This window comes from Panthera tigris, chromosome D2, assembly GCF_018350195.1.
Source record: "Panthera tigris isolate Pti1 chromosome D2, P.tigris_Pti1_mat1.1, whole genome shotgun sequence".
Classification (NCBI taxonomy): Eukaryota; Metazoa; Chordata; class Mammalia; order Carnivora; family Felidae; genus Panthera; species Panthera tigris.
In genome coordinates this window covers 15263788-15281957 of record NC_056670.1, presented here as the reverse complement: position 1 = coordinate 15281957, position 18170 = coordinate 15263788, and the positions used below count along the sequence as shown (strand labels likewise).

General features: G+C 45.4%; 1 protein-coding gene across 1 annotated transcript in view; it reads right to left on the bottom strand.

The window, feature by feature from the left end:
- PCNX2 (pecanex 2) overlaps positions 1-18170 on the bottom strand; it is a 298842-nt gene that overhangs the window by 43598 nt on the left and 237074 nt on the right. Inside the window, exon 25 of the mRNA XM_042960259.1 lies at positions 14285-14500. Coding sequence (XP_042816193.1) covers positions 14285-14500 — 216 coding nt within the window. The remainder of the gene's footprint in view (positions 1-14284; positions 14501-18170) is intronic.

The following is an 18170-nucleotide window of genomic DNA, read 5'->3' as shown; positions in this document are numbered from 1 at the left end:
ACTGGAAGGTGTGTGTGTTTCAGTGTGTGTGTGTGTGTGTGTGTGTGTGTGTGTGTACACACACAATAAAATGAGGAGTTTCGATTTCTATCATGTGAGCAGTAAAGTCCCACACCATGAGGAACATGGGTGCATCTCGGCACTGACAAAGACAGTTGAGGAAACAGTGTGCCATGAGGGACGGCTGCTCGACAGGGACACCCTAATTGCCAAATTGTTTTGATAAACACTCAGTTAAGGTAGGTCTCTGTACCTCCTTTTAGGAACAAAAGATTCATAGTCAGGATCACATTGCAAAAGAATACAAAAATAAAAAAACCCGGTCATTCTGTACATGCACTACTCTGCTGCTCAAATGCAAAGCAAGACCATATATTCTCCTCCGAGAGGCTCACCGGGTTTGGAGCACATTTCCTCCAAAGGGAACACCAAGAGTCAACTGCCCCTACGCCGTGACCTACACCATTGGTGTCAGTGAGGGAGGACCTGGCTGGCCGTTTCTGTCCGGTGTTTCCACTGAAACGGACTCTTGGCATCTTTTATGTTGTGATGTTCTCATGGTCTAAGTCAGTGGGACACAGGAAAGCCTTCACTAAATAATTTTTAAATTTAAATTATTAGAGTGTCTTAGAGCCTGAGTGCTGATAGATGAGAATGCCTAATTAAAGCAGTGGAAATTAATTTTTTGAACTGAAAATGTATCTAGAAGGTCCCAGATGTCTCGCCACAGAGGATATATAGCAATTTCCTGCATGTGGCCACAATGTGGGGCAGCCCTTGCTGCCGTACCAGGCAGCTCTCCTGACCACTGACCCTTCCTTCCTCCCTTTGCTGGTTCCCCCGGTGAGCAAGCACTGCTTCCCTTTCAGTGCTGTTTGCCACAGGTACCAGCGACAGGCCAGGCCTGGCTTATTTATTGACACTTAATTCCCGAAAGGAATGAAGTTAATTTAAAAAGGCGTGCACAGTACAATGGCAAATGATAAAATTTAAGTAAAATTGGGGACAAGAAAAAATATGATGAAGCCAGAAAGAATAATGTCAAGAGACCCTAGCTGCATTCTGTGATACCCTATATATTTACTAAAGGTAGGCCACAGACTTCCCTGGGGCTTTCTAGAAGACAATGTAGAAAGAAACCTTGAATAGTTTCTTGTGTCCTTAAGACAACAACAAAATAATTGCTTGGCAGGATCTTGGCTATTTCAAGCGAAGACACCAGAAAGAGAATGTTCCCAGGACCCTAATAAAAGGTACATGGTGCAACATGGTGAACACTATCCTTAAGAGAATTGCCCAGAAAGTACGAGCTGTTCTAATATGGCCAAAGCACAACAAAGAGAAAGCATTTCTGTAGGTGGCTGAACCAATTCGACCTTAGGAATGTGGTTCTCTAGAGGTCTCGTGTCTCCCGAGGGCAGAGTTTAGAGAGTCTTGAGGGCAGGAGAACTTTATCGCTTTGAGGAAATCCTTGCTATGGATCGTTTTTCTCCACCCAGTTCTGAAAATTATTGTGGACTGAGCAGTAGTGACTTAAGCCCAGGAATGGAGATATTCTGTGTGGTCGGTCTGCACAGGCCCCCTCTTTTGTGGTCCAGCCAGGCTAGAGGTAGAGCTGACATCCTCTTGGAATGGTCGGGAGCCAAAGAGAATGGCTGGCTGAAACAGAAGGTCCGATAACCAAAATCCACCCAAAGTGTCTCTGCTTCCATTCCAGAGAACCCTGTGGGGAAGGTGCCATCCAGGCCCGGAAGCCTGGGCCAGAGGAGAGGGGACTCAGGGCAGGCCGGCTCGAGTGGAAACCTGACTCTCACGGAGACGCATGAACTTAATCTTGTAGGTAACAGGCAGGCAGTGGGGACTTTTGAGTCTCAGGAAAACACGAGTAAAGTTGCAGTTAAGGAAGATTCCCCTGCAGCTTTGGGGGAGCAAAGAAGGGGCTGGGGCCGGGAAGTCAGCTACCCACAGTCCCATTCAGGTGAAAAGTGATGGGGACAGGAGCTAAGGAAGAGGCTGTTTACCAGGAGGTCAGAGGAAATGAAGGAGAGGCCCAGCTACTATGTGAAGGGGACACATTAAAAACAGTCCCCTGCAGGGGCCCCTGGGTGGCTCAGTCGGTTAAGTGTCTGACTTCAGCTCAGGTCGTGATCTCACGGTTTGTGAGTTTGATCCCTGCATCAGGCTCTATGCTGACAGGGCAGAGCCTGCTTGGGATTCTCCTTTTCTCTGTCTCTCTCTCTCTCTCCCTCTCCTCATATCCACTTGCGCTCTGTCTGTTTCTCTAAAATAAATAAACTTAACAAAAAAAATGGTTCCCTGCAGTGGGAAAGCTGCACTGAAAGAAAATGTCAGCTTGCTTTACAACATGCACAGCAAAGTCTAAATGCACAGTATTGTAAAGATTGGGCCTCCTGGCCCTCCAGTTTTCCTCCTTTATCTGATAGGAGTATTCTGAGAAACACCACTCAGCTGTCCCAAAGAATCCGACTAACTGGATTCCCCAGAAAACCGCATGTATTATCATTATTATGTTTAGGGCTATCCAGTGACAGTGTTTTAAGATAACTTTGCTAGACATTTCTTCGTGCTGTGTTTTCATATGGCCACTGCCTTCATTGGACCTGCGTGCCAGACACCGGGCCGGCGTTTTACGTATGTGTGCAATGAGGCCACCAGGAGGGAACTGACAGGAGAGAATCAGTCCCTGGCCATGGAGTGGACTACAATTAGGCAGACATAGGTTTTAGCCAGGGCTTTTGATTCAAGCTGCAGGTGGGCTTTCAGACGCACACTCTGGGATATGTGTGTGGATTTTATAAATTGTATTCCCTTCAGAGGTCATAGTTAAGATCGTTATCGAATTGCCCAGGGCCACAGAAGGAGGAGAACACCAGAAAATGGTTAAAGCTGAGCTCAGAGCAGATCCCTTCCACGGACGTTTGGACCTCATGCATGCATGTCGTGTGTTGGAAACGCAAGATGTGTGAGGCAGGGCTCGGCCCCAGCCAGCTGTCCTTGAGCTTTGGAGAAGCACCCTCCTCGGCGTGCTTCTGTTGATGGGTCACACACACGGTGACAGAGATGCCGACGGGGGAGAGAGCATCCACAACATGAAGGCTGGAAATCTAAACGATCATTGCCTCTCGCCAGTGGGTTATATCAAGGGCCGTGATGTGACCCAAAGAAATAATACAAGAGAAGGCATTTTAAAGTTTGTGAATTATTGTCATTTTCACGTAAGTCGTAGAGTGCGGTTTGTTTGTTTTTTCGGGAAAGGCATGGAGATGCCCCTCCAGCCCCTCCTCCACCCCACGCTAATTCTCCCAGACAGAATTCTGGAACGGGAGCTCAAAGGTACATCTGTCCCCAGCTATTTGCCCTAGGAGGAGGCTTCTATATCTGCTAGACTTCACCAGATTAAATGTCTGGGAAGAAATCATCATTAGAATGATTAACATGTTTATTTATAAAGCTGTCTTATTATACATCCCATTTCCTGATGGCCACACATCCATTTGATAATCACCCCCTTGAAATGAATCCAAACTTAAAGATGAAGAAATAGAATATGAGACATGACCAAGGTCACACAGCAGAAGGAAATCAAGGAGTAGAATTGGTCTCCTGAGACACTGAGGGGTTTTAGCTCTGTATTATTTTACAGGACAATTTCTCTCCTAGTCCCCAATTCCAGGCCTTCAACGGCACTGCAGTAGACCACCTTTCAAGGATCACACAGAGGATCTAGAAGAAGTGTATTGGCCCAGGGTACAGTAGGGGGAAAATGTGTTAGAATACTTTATACATGTTTGATTTTGTGGGCACAACAGAGGTTTTTATTGTAACCATTTTATATTCCAAGGAGACTCAATTTGTTTTAAGACAGATCCATACCGATAAAATTTTTCTTATGACCTGTCTGGCCAGCTGGATTTTAAAAGCAGTGGAATACCTTTCAATGAAGCAGCACTGTTTTCTCCCAGAGAATTTTGATTTCAAAACATCATCTGCTCATGTAATGTTAATCACATTGAAAAGTGATAGCATCTCACTTATGGCACACATTAACCTGGCTATGCAGGTATAATTTCTCCTTTTTTTTTTTTTAACATTTATTTATTTTTGAGACAGAGAGAGACAGAGCATGAACGGGGGAGGGGCAGAGAGAGAGGGAGACACAGAATCGGAAGCAGGCTCCAGGCTTTGAGCCGTCAGCCCAGAGACCGACGCGGGGCTCGAACTCACGGACCGCGAGATCGTGACCTGAGCCGAAGTTGGACGCTCAACTGACTGAGCCACCCAGGTGCCCCTCTCCTTTTTTATACAAATAAGAACACTGGGTCTCCAAAGCAGCCTCTCCAGTGGAAGGGTTTGGCCTTTTGAATTTAAAATCCGTATTTTCCCCTTAGCATACACTGTCTAATAAGGTTTAACAGATTATGAGCAAAACTTTCTCTGAATTTACTTTTTTCCTACCGGCCTATAGGAGAAAATGAAATGCACCCAAAAGCACTTCGTGTACATGGTAACTTATATTGGGCAGGTTTGAAGCACAGGTACGAGAAAACTTGACATACATAATTATGATCTCTGTGAATGATATGGCTTTTCTTCCATTCTTGCCCCATTTACAGGACACCAGTGCACTTGACCTTACACAGGTAAGAGTCATTCTCTCATTCATATTTCATTCTGAGTTGTATTATTGTACTTTTCTTCCACAAACTTATTTTTGAGCGTCGTTAAAATAACGCGGTGCGCCTAGGTGGCTCAGTCAGTTAAGTGTCCGACTCTTGATTTCCATTCAGGTCATGATCTCACAGTTGTGGGTTTGAGCCCCACGTCGGGCTCCACGCTGATAGTGCGGAACCTGCTTGAGATTCTCTGTTTCCCTCTCTCTCTGCCCCTCCTCCGCTGGCACTTCTTCTGTCTCTTTCAAAATAAATAAACTTAAAAAAAATATGCAGGGGGCCCCTGGGTGGCTCAGTCGGTTGAGCCTCTGACTTCTCACTCATGTCATGATCTCATGGTTGGTGGGTTTGAGCCCTGCGTTGGGCTCTGTGCTGACAGCTCAGAGCCTGGAATCTGCTTTGGGTTCTGTATCTCCCTCTCTCTCTGCCCCCCCCACCCCCACCCCTGCTCACGCTCTGTCTCTGTCTCTCTAAAATATAATAAACATTACATTTTCTTTCTAAATATGCAGACTCTTTTCATGTTCAACAGCAAAGCCTCTTTTCTTCCCAGACTTGCTATCTAGACAAGCATGGCTTTGTCTCTCTCACTCACATGTCACATAATTTGAAATGAAGAAAAATATGTGTTTAGGAATTCTGAATGGAGAACCTATTATTTTAGGGGTAAAGTTTGGAACCAAGGGATTTAATAGATTACTTGAGCCATGTAGATGTTAGAACTAAGGACTCGCTAATGACCTGAATGTTGCCATAGAGAAGAAAGAATTCTAGAGAGTTTCAAGATTAGTGGGACAGCTATGGCTCTCTGTGGCGTCGCCACTAAGGAGAAAGGTTTGGGTTGCATTAACTTTAGATAAGATTAGGTTACACAGATATTTTAAAAATGTCCCCACAGGCCAGTGATTATGGGGTGTTAGCCAGACTATGAGATGGCTGATAACATCTCACACAAACAGGAACATAAATCCCATTTTCTGATGTTTTCCAGATCTGATGGTAATGTGTGGCTACATCCTGATCACTATGCCTTTGCTTTCTACATTCATTCGGCAAGAGCCATCTGGGTTTCACAGTTGCTAAGGCAGTAGATCATTCCAGAAACTGAGCTGCTAACAGTGGTGATGCCATATTAATATTTAAGAACCCTTTCAGGTAAAACTTTTAAGTTTCAACAACCAGAGAGAATTTTTAGAAAATTCTTTCCTTCCTTCCTTCTTGCCTCCCTCCTTCCCTTCCCTCCAAGGCAGTGTGGCCTACTTAGGGGACATCCCCATCCCCTCCTCTACCACTGGTGACCGTGAAGCCTGGAGCCTCATTCTCCCAATATTTTTTTAATGTCTCAAATAGGGATAATAACACTTGCTCACTTTATAGAGTTATTATAAGAAATATTCTGGAATATACTGCGCTTGAGAGCTGAAGTGCCTAGTATGGCATCTGGCAAAGAACTCGTGCTCAGGAACACGTAGACTGCCTCTACTGTCTCACTCAACCAATATTTATTGGGCAGCCTACGTGAGCCAGTCAACACACGGGGGGAGGGCCATGAATAAGGCAAGGAGTTCCAGCCTTTGAGAGTCTCACCATCTAGCAGAAATTGGTTCAAACAATATTGCACAGCCCGCATGAATAAAGAGCTGCATATATCAATTTTGCAAGAATACTGAAAATAAGCTTTGGTTTTTCAATTACCACTTATGATTTTAATTACCAGGAGACATTTATTGGCCATCTACCACATGTGGCCACATGTCCACACATCATGGTAACGTCCTGATCCCCAAGACTCATGACCTATACATACAAACGCCTGAAAACAAACATAATTTTCATCACGACTTTGCTCCAATAAGAGGACAGAGTAATCTATACTATTGGTTGTGTTTTGCATGAGCTACTGTATGAGCAAACACCAGAAGGATGTGATACCATGGGAATGTGCATACAAAATATAAAATATATTCAAATGCCATATCATTCATTATAAAGAAATACTGAAAAATCGTAATTTGACAGAAAACTGTAGTTAGGCAACTAATAGAAAAGGTAAGTGTCCACATAACATCATGCATTTCTAATACCATTTTTCTAGGGCTTCCCAAAAACCCACTTTATCAAATGACACTTAAATATTTCCTAAGACACCCCGTAAGAAGATTTCTGGAAAAATCTGGATCTTGCTGTGATAAAAATGTAGCAATCCTATACTAATGAGGATAATGAAAGCTGCACGCATAACTAAATTTCATCTCAGCAGCCTCAAAACTTCCCATGCATGTGACCCAGTCTTAGATGATAGGATCCACTTCATCACCCTTGAGAGAATGTGTCTTTATGACAGTTTGTGTCATTTGCCATGGGGAACCCAGGACCCCCTGTAGCCTGATTTCCATAGTACTGTGTAAATCACATTTTCTGACCTGATCTTAACTACCACCCAACTCCCACCCAGGCCACAAACTCTTGAGATCTTTTCACTGTGCCCTCGGGAACTCACTATCTATTCCTCAACTTCTCTGAATGTTCTCTTCTCCTTCGTGCCCTATTGGAAAGCTAGCTCTCCCTGCCCTCTAGTGGGGATGACTGTTCTCCTGCACTCCTCTCGCTCCTGGGTCTGAGCAGGTGGAAGATGTCCTCTTGCTTCTCAGTGGTGCTGTCTCTGTCTACCCCACACCATTCTCCTTCGTTGCCTTCTTCCATGGCCCTCTAGGTCACTCTGAGTCCTTGAGTGGGGATTCTGGCTCGGGGTCACTGTCACTCTCCAGCACACTTCTGACCAATCACTCTTGAGACTGCAGTATCCTGGCCCCTGACTCCCACTCCTCTAATGATCGCATTCACTCAACCTCGGCCACTCACTCCCATGGCCGTGATCCTAGACTATAATCACCAAAGACTGTTTGCCTTCGATGAATGTTCGTTTCAAACATCCTACTCTTCTGCAACCACCTCCTATCTCTCCAGCTTATTTTCCTCTAATATCACAACTTCTACAACTCTGACACCTTTCTGAGATCCAGAAAGCCCTTCACCAGGTCCTGTTTCCCACCCCTCTCCCACCCTTGCCTGTTTATCTCTTAGCCTGCATTACATGGCCAGGCACTGCAGACATTATCACACCCTTTCATACACTGTCAGTTTCCTTGTCTTCGTTTTACTTTCTGGCACTCAGTCAACTCAGTCTCAGTCCTGATGAAGGCCAACTCTACTGCTCTATACCTGCACCCATGAAGCTGAATGTGGCTTAAAAAAAAAAACACAAGCAACTACAACAGGTCTTTCTTGAAAATCATGACCCCTCACTTCAAGTGGGCTCTTCATACAGGCCAACTGTATTTCCCCACTCCATCCATCCTTCCATCTGTCAACCCATCTCTTATGTGCATCTGGGCCATATGTTCTCTCTCCTCTCCTGTTACTCTAGATGTGCTAGCATGGGTTCCATCCTCTCAGCCCTGGGGATTCTATCACTTGCCATCAGAGCAAGCTCCCCTCTTCCCTTTGCCTGAAATCCCTCCACTCTGCTTCACTGTTGTGGTGGTGTTTCTGACGCCCAATCCTATCGCTAGCCGGTGCATGAATGCTCAGGCGTGTCAAACTCCCCTGTGAAGCACCGTGTTAGCAAGAAGTCAACAAGTGCTCATCTTCCCTCTTGACACCAGCCATGGTCTCAAGCCTGGGATGCCCGCCAACAGCACCTGCTCCCTGGGAGAGACTTATACTCTGACTCCAGCAGAGAGGAGAGGTTCAAATTTCCCCCGAGTGTATCATATCCTATAAGTATTTTGTATCTCCTGACCTGATGGGCTGTCAGAGCTGGAAAGACACTAGGAACTTAGAAATCACACGGAGGCTCTGATAATGGAGTCAAAAATTGGAGAGGCCAAGTCATTTGTGATGCTCTGTTAAATATCCTGAGATAAAGTGGGGTTTTTAAGTTGCTTTTTTTTTGCAACCAGAAAAATAATGTGGAGCTTCTGAAAGGATGTGCCAGCGATGGAAGGCATTCTACCCCACTTTACTGAGTGTTTTACAAACTAAATAAGCATCACAGTACAAATCCAAACAAATATCCCAAAGGAAAAAGGAAAGAAGAAGGTAAAAGGGTCACGCAGAAAGAGACGTTCTGGTTAAGAGATAGAGAGCCACGGGGTTTGCCTAGTTCCAGCACTAACTAGCTGTGAGCCCGCAGATAGCATTCATCTTCTGGAGCCTGGCTTTCCCACTATTAAGTGGGAGGAAGCAATGGGACTGTGGCCATTCTGAGGGTGGATGTCACCTTCACAGGCCAGTGCTCTCTCCCTAGCTCGGAGCTCACATGCATCTCATAAAAGACTCCCTCCGGTGCCTTTTTCTTTTGGCTCCTCCTCCTGGTTCTTCCCCTCATCAGACAGTATCTTTACGTCACCTGACTTATTTTGTTTGGAACACTGTGACTCCTCCTTCATTTTTCTCCCCTTCTAACAGAAATGGGTGAACCCGTCAGCCTGGGTCACCTGGATGGCTAAAGGAGAACAGAAACGGATTGAATAGATTATCAACCCTCACTTTTCCCTTTTTCTGTGTCCACCTACTTGAATGATGGTTAAATGGGACTTAAAGTCTGATAGATTCCATTTCTTTTGAAAAATCTTGAACACGGTGCCCCTCACGCTGTTGGCTTTCTAAAGTGCATTACCTGTTACCTTGACTTTGATTTAAAGCCAATGATTAATCTGTCAAGTCTTGAATGGTTTCCTGAGAGGCTCCTGAGAGGCATCTACCCGGTTGGGTAGATGCAAATAATACTCATAAACCTGAGAGCAGCAGAGGCACCACTACCTTGTTTCTGTAAGAACAAGAAAAGAATTTACTTCTATTCTCAGATGCATGAGCCAAAAAGAGTTGGATAGAAAAATGTGGCTTCCTTATTTGTATTCTTGATTTGAATCGATTTCAATCATTCCCTATGGTACCAGCCAACAGAAATAGAATGTGCCATGGACCTTAATTATTCTCTTGGGCTACCCAGGATCTAAACCTCTGTCTTATGTTTGGAAAATTACCCAATACACCAGACTGGCTCACTGTTCACCAAGTGTTTTTACTTTTTCTCCTGGGTACTCAGCTAGACATATCCTGACTTCTCTTACAGCTATGTCACTTCTAAGCAATAGGATGTAGGAGCAAATGATATATTCCAGATTTAGACCTGTCCCACAGCAGTCTTCCAGGCAATCCTCCACTGTCTCCCAGCTTGATATTGAAGCCCAGAGTGACCTCAAAAGTGATGCGTTGGGGAACAGGCAGAGCTTCTATTAGCCAGGACCCTTGATGGTGCAGAAGGGAAGCACCCGCTACCCCTACCAGCTCTGCTCACTGATCGGACCCTATGTGAGTGCAACAGAGGCATCTACTGTGTCAGCCACTGAGATGCGGGGCTTAACCATGACAGCTGCTAGCATGACTTCAACCAATGTACTCATATGATGAGTCTTGGTGAGAGGCAGTGACCATCTCCCCTCTAAGAACTGAGAACTTAGACACTCTCTTTCCCAGCCTCCCTTGCATCTAGAGGGGGGGCATATGGTTCCAGCTTCACCCATCAGATGTACCCCAGATTTTGACTAATGAGCTGGTGACACAAAGAAGCTGGCTCAGGGGACATATTCATCCACATTTGGGGGACAGAAGCCATAGCTACAGTAGCATCCAGCATCTGGGGTCATGGTGTCGATAAAATAAGGGGAGTGCCCGGATCCCCCAGCCAAGATGTGACTGCTTCGTGGGATCAGCACTGTGGTGTGATTTTAGACATGGCTCCTGACCTACAGCCACCAAGCCTGCTTCTCCAGGCTTCTCAGAAAGTCTGCGCCCTGTGTAATATCTTTCAATAAACCCTTCTCCCGGTTGAGTTAGCTGGAGTTGATTTCTGTTGCTTGCAACTAAAAACTCCTAGTGATACAAATGCATCCTCTGCAGTGAGAAACAGACAGGTGGATCTCTTGCTCCCTGGCTGTGGGAGGTTACCTTCCTCTTCCTCGGGGGTGCATTACTCATTTCCTGAGAGTCAGTCCGTGACATGAGCGGCTCGCGTCTCCACTAAGAGCTGCAGTGTGCTTCCAAAAGGAGAACCAGTACAGCTGTATTCGGACTGCCCCGGGTTGTACCAAAGTAGGTCAAATTTGACCCAAATAAAGCCTGCTACTTGGGAAAATAGGGAATTGGAAGAAATAAAGGAAATACTGAAGGGATGTCTTAGAAAAATACTCAAGGAGGAGAAAGAAAACAAGATCTTCCCTGGGAATACTGTAGCATACACTGCAAAGAGATATAAAAGAGAAGAGTCATTTTAGGTCAACTGGATTCCTCCTGCAACTAAAGCATAACTTCGATTCTGTCATGCTCTCTTAATAGTGCTGTGTTCCAGACTACAGTATAACTAGGTCAAAGTAAATGTATTGTACAGCAGTGAGTGGTATTGGGGAAGGTTAACTGGTAATTTGTTCTCAAGACATCATTATTATACTTAGGCCATTCTTATAGGCAGGTTACATTTCATCTGTGGTTGGCAAGAAGACAAATCACCTAGGGAGACACTCTTGGGCAGCCTCACCTAACACAATGGCCTCTGTCTCATGCTCGACCACATATGGCGGCTCTGAGCCTCCTTCTGTATTTCCTCTGAGGTAGTTTCAGGAGTCTGGTGTGTTGTTATGAGATTGGCCCCCAGTGACTCATCCAACATGTTAGGGCCACATGTATTGGAGCTGTCCTTGGGGATGTCTTTGGCCAATAGAACATGATGGCAGTGACGTGCTGCCTGTCCCAAAGACTGGGCCGTAAGGGGCCTCGCAGACACCCAGACCACACTTGGTCCAGCCCACCCATCACTGAGCAGCACCTGGAGGACAGCCAGGGGGCCAGAGCTGGTAGCCTGATCTGGTAGCTGGTGGCACCTTGGACCTTCCAGCCTGGTTCATCTTCTGGCTGAATGGAGTCGTACGAGTAACCCAGGGTGAGAGTGACAGAACTACCGGCCACCCTCACAACCGTGAGAAAGAAGACATCCTTGTCGTCTGAAACCATTAAGTCTTGCGGCAGTTGGTTACACCCTCAAAAATGACATGAGGTGAAGCCCAAACATTCAGGGTGGTGGATCAAGAAGCACGCCCATTTGCGATACATGGGGGGAGCAGACAAAGTGCTACGTGCTTCCAAAGTCCAGTTGACTCTGAAGCCCTTAAACTCAAACATCAGGTCAGTTTGCCCAAAGAAGCTGCAAGCTGCATGGAACTTGTAATAGAGACTATTAACTCAGGTTCAACTAGGTGAACTTGAAAAATCCTTCCTCTGAAGTCCAGGAAAACCCAAAAGCTCTCACTAGAGACAAGTCTGTTGCATGACTGTACAGAGACAATTTCCACCACCTCCTGTGGCATTTTCTGGCGTTTGTGTAAAATTTCAGGGACACACTGCTTCTCTGTTTGTTCTGAAGAATCTGATCACTACTCCCTCGGCCCCATAACCTTTTCCAAAATAAGCTCCCTGAATTAGATTCCTCAAGTTTTTAAGGATGCACAGAATACGTGCCTCAACCACAGAACCCACCACTCTAAAAAAAAAAAAAGTCTTTTGTACAAATTTGTATAGGAAAACTAATGCTTAGAACCAAAAGACTTGGTTAAAGGATTAGGTAATTGTGTTAAAGATATAAAATAATGGCACTTTGTTCTTGGCTATAAGGTATCTTTTCATCACTCGGAAGTTCTGGATGGTGGTAACCTGGCTCCTACTCACCTTTCCAGCATTATCTAGGACCCCTTTCTCCCAAACCATCTGGAAACCACATCTGGCTATTTTGTGCCTCTTTATCATCGCACCTCTGCCTGCCTCTCCCCTCCAACTACAGCCTCTCCTCTGCTGACCCAGACTCCAGTCTGATTCCAGTGCCCTGCTCTGGTCCCCACAGCGCCCCATGCACAGAGCTGCCACGACACTCAAATCCCTGGACAGTGGTCGCTCAGGATGAGTCTCTAGTCAGTAAGGCTCCGAGCTGCTTAAGGTGGGGCCCTTCACTTCTGTAGTCATGGCACCTAGCCTGGCCCTTGGTAAATGTCTCCTGAATAAACAGAAGGCTCGCGTGTCCCATTAGCTACTTGAGAAATTCACTTAGGTGAATCATGAGCATTTAAAAAATAAATATCCAAAATGGAGCTCTCGATTACACTCCCAAACCCAAAAGTCCTGTTCTTCATTCAGGTTTCCCAGTCTTCGTAAATGCGCCTCTGTCCACCCAGGCACTCAAGCTGGAACCCGGGGAGTGGGCTGAGCCTCCTTTTCCCGGACCCCCCAACACTGAGTCCAGCCCTTTCCACCTCCAAATCGCCCTGAGCTTCTCTGTCTCCAACTTCTTCTCCTGGCTGGGTGACAACAAGACACTCTTCAATGGCCTTCCTGTTTCTGCTTTTGCCCCCCCTGGAGGACAGTCTGCACACAGCTCCCAGAACAATCTCCTAAAGCGTGAATTAGGTCGGCGGTCCCATTTCCTTCCTTCGTCGTGCTTCCACTAGTTGTGATTAGTCTGCTCATCTGTTTCCTTGTTCGCTTTCCACATCTTCCACTGAAGGTAAACATCGCAAGGGCAAGAGTCCTTCAGGTCACGGACCCGTTGCATCTCCAGCATTAGAACTTGGCCTGACACGGAGGAGGCGTCGGAAAGACATGCATTGGATGAGGGGGGTGAACAAAGGACACAGGAGGCAGAAACATGAACACAGGGGTTATGCTAATTGCTGCACACTCCACCGCACAGCTCCAGCGTCAGATTAATGGACAAACTGGGGTCGCACTTTCCAGATCAGGTCAGCTCATTACCGCAAAACAGTAAGCATCCACATAGAGCCCTCATATACATGATCTCATTGAAGTCACACAACTTTATAGAGGCAGCCATCCTTCTTCTTATCGTTTGACAGTGGAAAAGGAAAGTTCAGGCACCGAAAGATGGTCCACTACAGATCACAACACTGGAAACCCACAGAACCAGGTTCTGTTTCTGGCTGACTCCACACGGAGCCCATGCATGTTCTGCGGCCTCCCGTCACTTGTGAGTTTCTTTCCAGAAAAATTTAAACCAAAGATCTAACTTGCCACTCCAAAGGTTTACACCAGATGACATGTTTCACTTCATTATTCTCTCAGATGACTGGGATTTATTTATATCAGAATACATAAATAAAGGCAGTTGGAACCAGTTCCCTAATTCTCAACCTGTAAGACAGACACTAACTTCTTCCTCTTTCATGGTGACTTTTTGTTTTAAGTTTGTTTATTTGTTTATTTTGAGAGAGACAGAGAGAATGCAAGCAGGAGAGGGGCTGAGAGAGAGGGAGAATTCCAAGCAGTCTCCATACATGGTAAGCACAGAGCCTGACGTGGGGCTCGAACCCATGTAACCGTGAGATCGTGACTTGAGCCAAAATCAAGAGTCGGCTGCTCAAGCGACTGAGCCACCTGGCACCCCCATGGTGACCTCTTATTAAAGCTTTGCACAATAATAAGTTTAGGCAACCGGCTTCCAACAGTTTCCACAATGAGGAGATTCTTACCTCGAAATTCCAGTCCTCGAAGTTGAAAGGTGACAAGACCATTTCCGATTTCAATCAGGTGAACAAAAGCGTTGAGGTAGTCTGAAGCCAAAATAAAGCAATCGCCAGAGCTGTAGTTACCCCATCGACCAAGAGCTAAGTCTCCACAGAGGGACTCTTGCAGGGCCCTTGTCAGGTGCTCATAAAAGATGGAATTAAGATTATTGTCATCATTCCCTAAAGGGAGAACAAGAAATATGATCAGTGGGTACTTACTTCTATCAGACCTAGGAATCAGTGAGCTGTCATTTGATTAAGGGTAAATCAGGCTTTTTAGATACTTTGCCCGTTTTTGTCGACTTTGCGAGACCCTCTTATTTTTTCCCTTTATTTTCCTTCCGGGCAATCTCACCTACACAAATGCATTAAAATCACTGTCTGAATGCAGATGATTGACAGATTCACACCTCCAGCTGAGGTCTCTTGTCTATGCACTAGACCTGTCCCACGTGCTTACTGGACATCTGTTTCCGTGTGTCTCCAATGCTCCTCACCTTCCACGGGCCCAAGTCAGGCCCCCTTCTGTTGCCCGTCTCAGTAAATGGTACCACCACCCGGTCAGCCATCACCCAGGGATCTCCGTTCCCACTCCTTCACACCCCAGCCTCTCAATTTTACTTTCTTCAAATAGTTTTTTTTCCCTAAGTTTATTTCTTCATTTTGAGGGAGGTGCAGAGAGAGGGAGAGACAGAATCCCAAGCAGGCTCTGAGCCGTCGCCACGGAGCCCAATGCAGGGCTCAAACCCACAAACCGTGAGCTCCTGACCCGAGCTAAGATCAAGAGTCGGATGCTCAACCAACTGCGCCACCCAAGCACCTCACTGCAAATAGTTTTTGCATCTTTCCACCTCTCTCCATTTGCATTACCCCTACCCTATTGCAAGCTACATTATTTCTCAAGCGGACAGGCACGCGAGTCATATGACTCGCCAGTGTATCTTCACTGGGACCTGCCACCCGGTCTATTCTCTACACCACAGCCAGAATGAGCTCTTCAAGTTGAGAAGCTGAATGTGCTACTTAGGACCCCTCCACCCCATAACTTAAGGACCTTAGTGGTTCCCCAGTGCCCTTAAGATGGAAACAAGGCTTCTTCTCACTGCCTATACTGGGCTCCCATATAATTTAGCATTCCCAGGTATCTTTAAAGCGAGGACAGTCACTGGTACAAGCCAGGAGCAAACCTAGGTCATATGGGCGCACGAGAGGCACGTGGGATCTGCTCCCTACTTCAATCTCCTTCCTCACTTCACACAAACTTCCTCCTCCCTTCTCCCTTATGCTCAGCACTGAACTTCTTTCAGTAGAGTCCCTTGTCCCTTTCCAGCCTGGGTCTTTGTAGATTCCGATCTCTCCGCCTGGGCGTGTCTTTCTTTGCTCTCTGGCTTTTTAACACTTACTATTCTTCAGACCTCCTCTCAATCACCACCTCCTGGAAGCCCCCACCAACCACTTCGCTGGGCCAAACCCCCTATGACAGGCTTTCAGCCCTATGGTCTTCTGCTCGGAAGCACTTGTCACCAATGGAATCTGACTTCTGGTGTTTGGGTGTGTATGTGGATACGGTCACTTGATTCACATCTGATTTCTCCAGTGAGGTGGAGAAAGCAAAGTGAAGAAGACATGAGCTCTAGATTTCGGCTCAGGTCATGATCTCATGGTTTGTGAGTTCGAGCCCCACATCAGGCTGACAGTGCAGAGCCTGCTTAGGATTATTTCTCTCTGTCTCTCTGTCTCTAAGTAAATAAATACACTTAAAAAAAGAAGAAGACATGAAGTGAAGGAAGACAGATCCATGTCTGAATTTGCTTAGTTCTGTGTCCCAATATTGGCGGAAGTGCTATCGTGCAATAGCGATCAGCTAAATAATCTGCTGAATGATGGACAGTTTCTTTAAAAAAATTTTGTTTTTAAGAACACACCTGTCAAGTGACTCCAGGGGCTTTTGGAAATCAAAGTCACTGAGGAATCATTTACAGACAATAAACACCACCAATTTACATGCACACACACACACACACACACATATATATATATATATATACACATATATATTCTATAATATAAACGATTACTGCTAGTATTATATCTTATATACTGATATATTTTTACACATTATATACACATAGATATATTAACACAATTTATTATTTTTAAATTATATACATATATATATAAAACTCAGCTTTATTGAGGAATAACTTCTATAGAGTAAAATTTATCTTTTTTAGTGTGTAATCCTATGAGACTTAATAAATGCACAGGCACGGAACCACCAAGGAGAATCATGCATTTGGGATTCCTCCACGTTGTCGTTCAGAGCAGCGATCTGTTCTGGTTCAGTGTTGAGTAGTATTCTGTGGTATGCATCTACTAAGGCTTGTGCATCCATTCATCAGTTGGGGGACCCTTGGCTTATTTCCAGTTTGGGGGGATTATGAGCAAATCCCCCCAAAATATTCATGAGTGGAAGTCTATGTGAACACAAGTTTTTGTTTCTCTTGGGTAAAATACCTAGGAGCGGGGCCGCAGTTCTCAGAGTGGCTGAACCATGTTTGTATCCGCCCCCGCCCCCGCCCCCGCAGTGATTGGCGTTCTAATTGTTCTGCACCCTTGCCATGACTCGCCATTGTCAGCTGTAGCTTGTGGCTTGTTTAATTTTAGTCATTCTAATTGGGTGGATGAAGACTCCCAGAGAGGAGTGAAGGAAGGCTACAGGAAAGAAGGAATGATGGAATGTTGGGGGGGGGGGGCGCATGGAATTGGGGGTTCATGGTGTATTTCCTTTCATCTGTTCACTCCCTCTATCAGATCTCTCATGATGAAGGACAGAAACGTGTTCAAGATTTAGGAGTATCTCATGTTTGGGAGTAGATTCTGGCTCTGGAAAGTCAGGAAAGCAGAGTTGCCCCACAGAGGAAATGCCTAAAAGCAAAACTTAAGGCTCCCTTCTAGATCGTCTACTGGAGTGGAGGCGGAGTTAGAGAAGTTCAAGATACAGACTGCAGAGCTGAACAGAGCTCCCAGCTCCATACCCGGGGGAAAGGAAATGTGATTGGGGGCACAGGAAGATGAAGATTGGCCCCAGGTGTACCCCTACAAGGAAGAGCTGATCCACCTGTAAGAAATCTATAAGGTAACACCATCAAATTATGACTATCCTTGCTGGGCATTCATGACTGTTAAAGGCCGAATTGAAATTAGTGCACTTATAACCTAATTATGATTAATGGAGAGGAATAAACTATTCTGTGGGCTGAGTCATGTCATGTAATCTAATGAGGTATCAGTATGCTTAATCTTCTATGCAGATTAAGCCTGCCTGACCTGAGAGTCTATTCATTTTCAGTGATGCATCAGCATGCAACCCGAGACACTAATTAGAGATTTTTTTCGAGTCTCTGCCACTTTTACAGGAAAGGCCTGAATGAGAGAATTAACTTTTGCTTAATTGTTCAAACTGTTTGATATTGAAATAAAACAAAACAATTTAAACCACTAAAGTGGAGATCTTTTTAGAACACCTTGACCACACATCTGCATAATTTGATTAAAATGAGACAGCCATTGTGAATAACTAGAGGCATGATGCACTTGTGAAACCAACCATAGGCCTAATAGCAATGGCCCTGCCAGGTCATAGAGTCCCACAGATGCGCATCAGAGATATTTGTAGCCCACCCGCCCCCACCAAGCCGTACTGACAAGTTGAACTTTAGGTCAACAAAACATAAACTTCTCTCTCCAGGTATTTTCAAATTTCAAATTACAATTTCAAATGAATCGTGTACATGCAGTTCAAATATAGATAATGGCATCATACAATTCTTCCTAGACAAAATGTTTG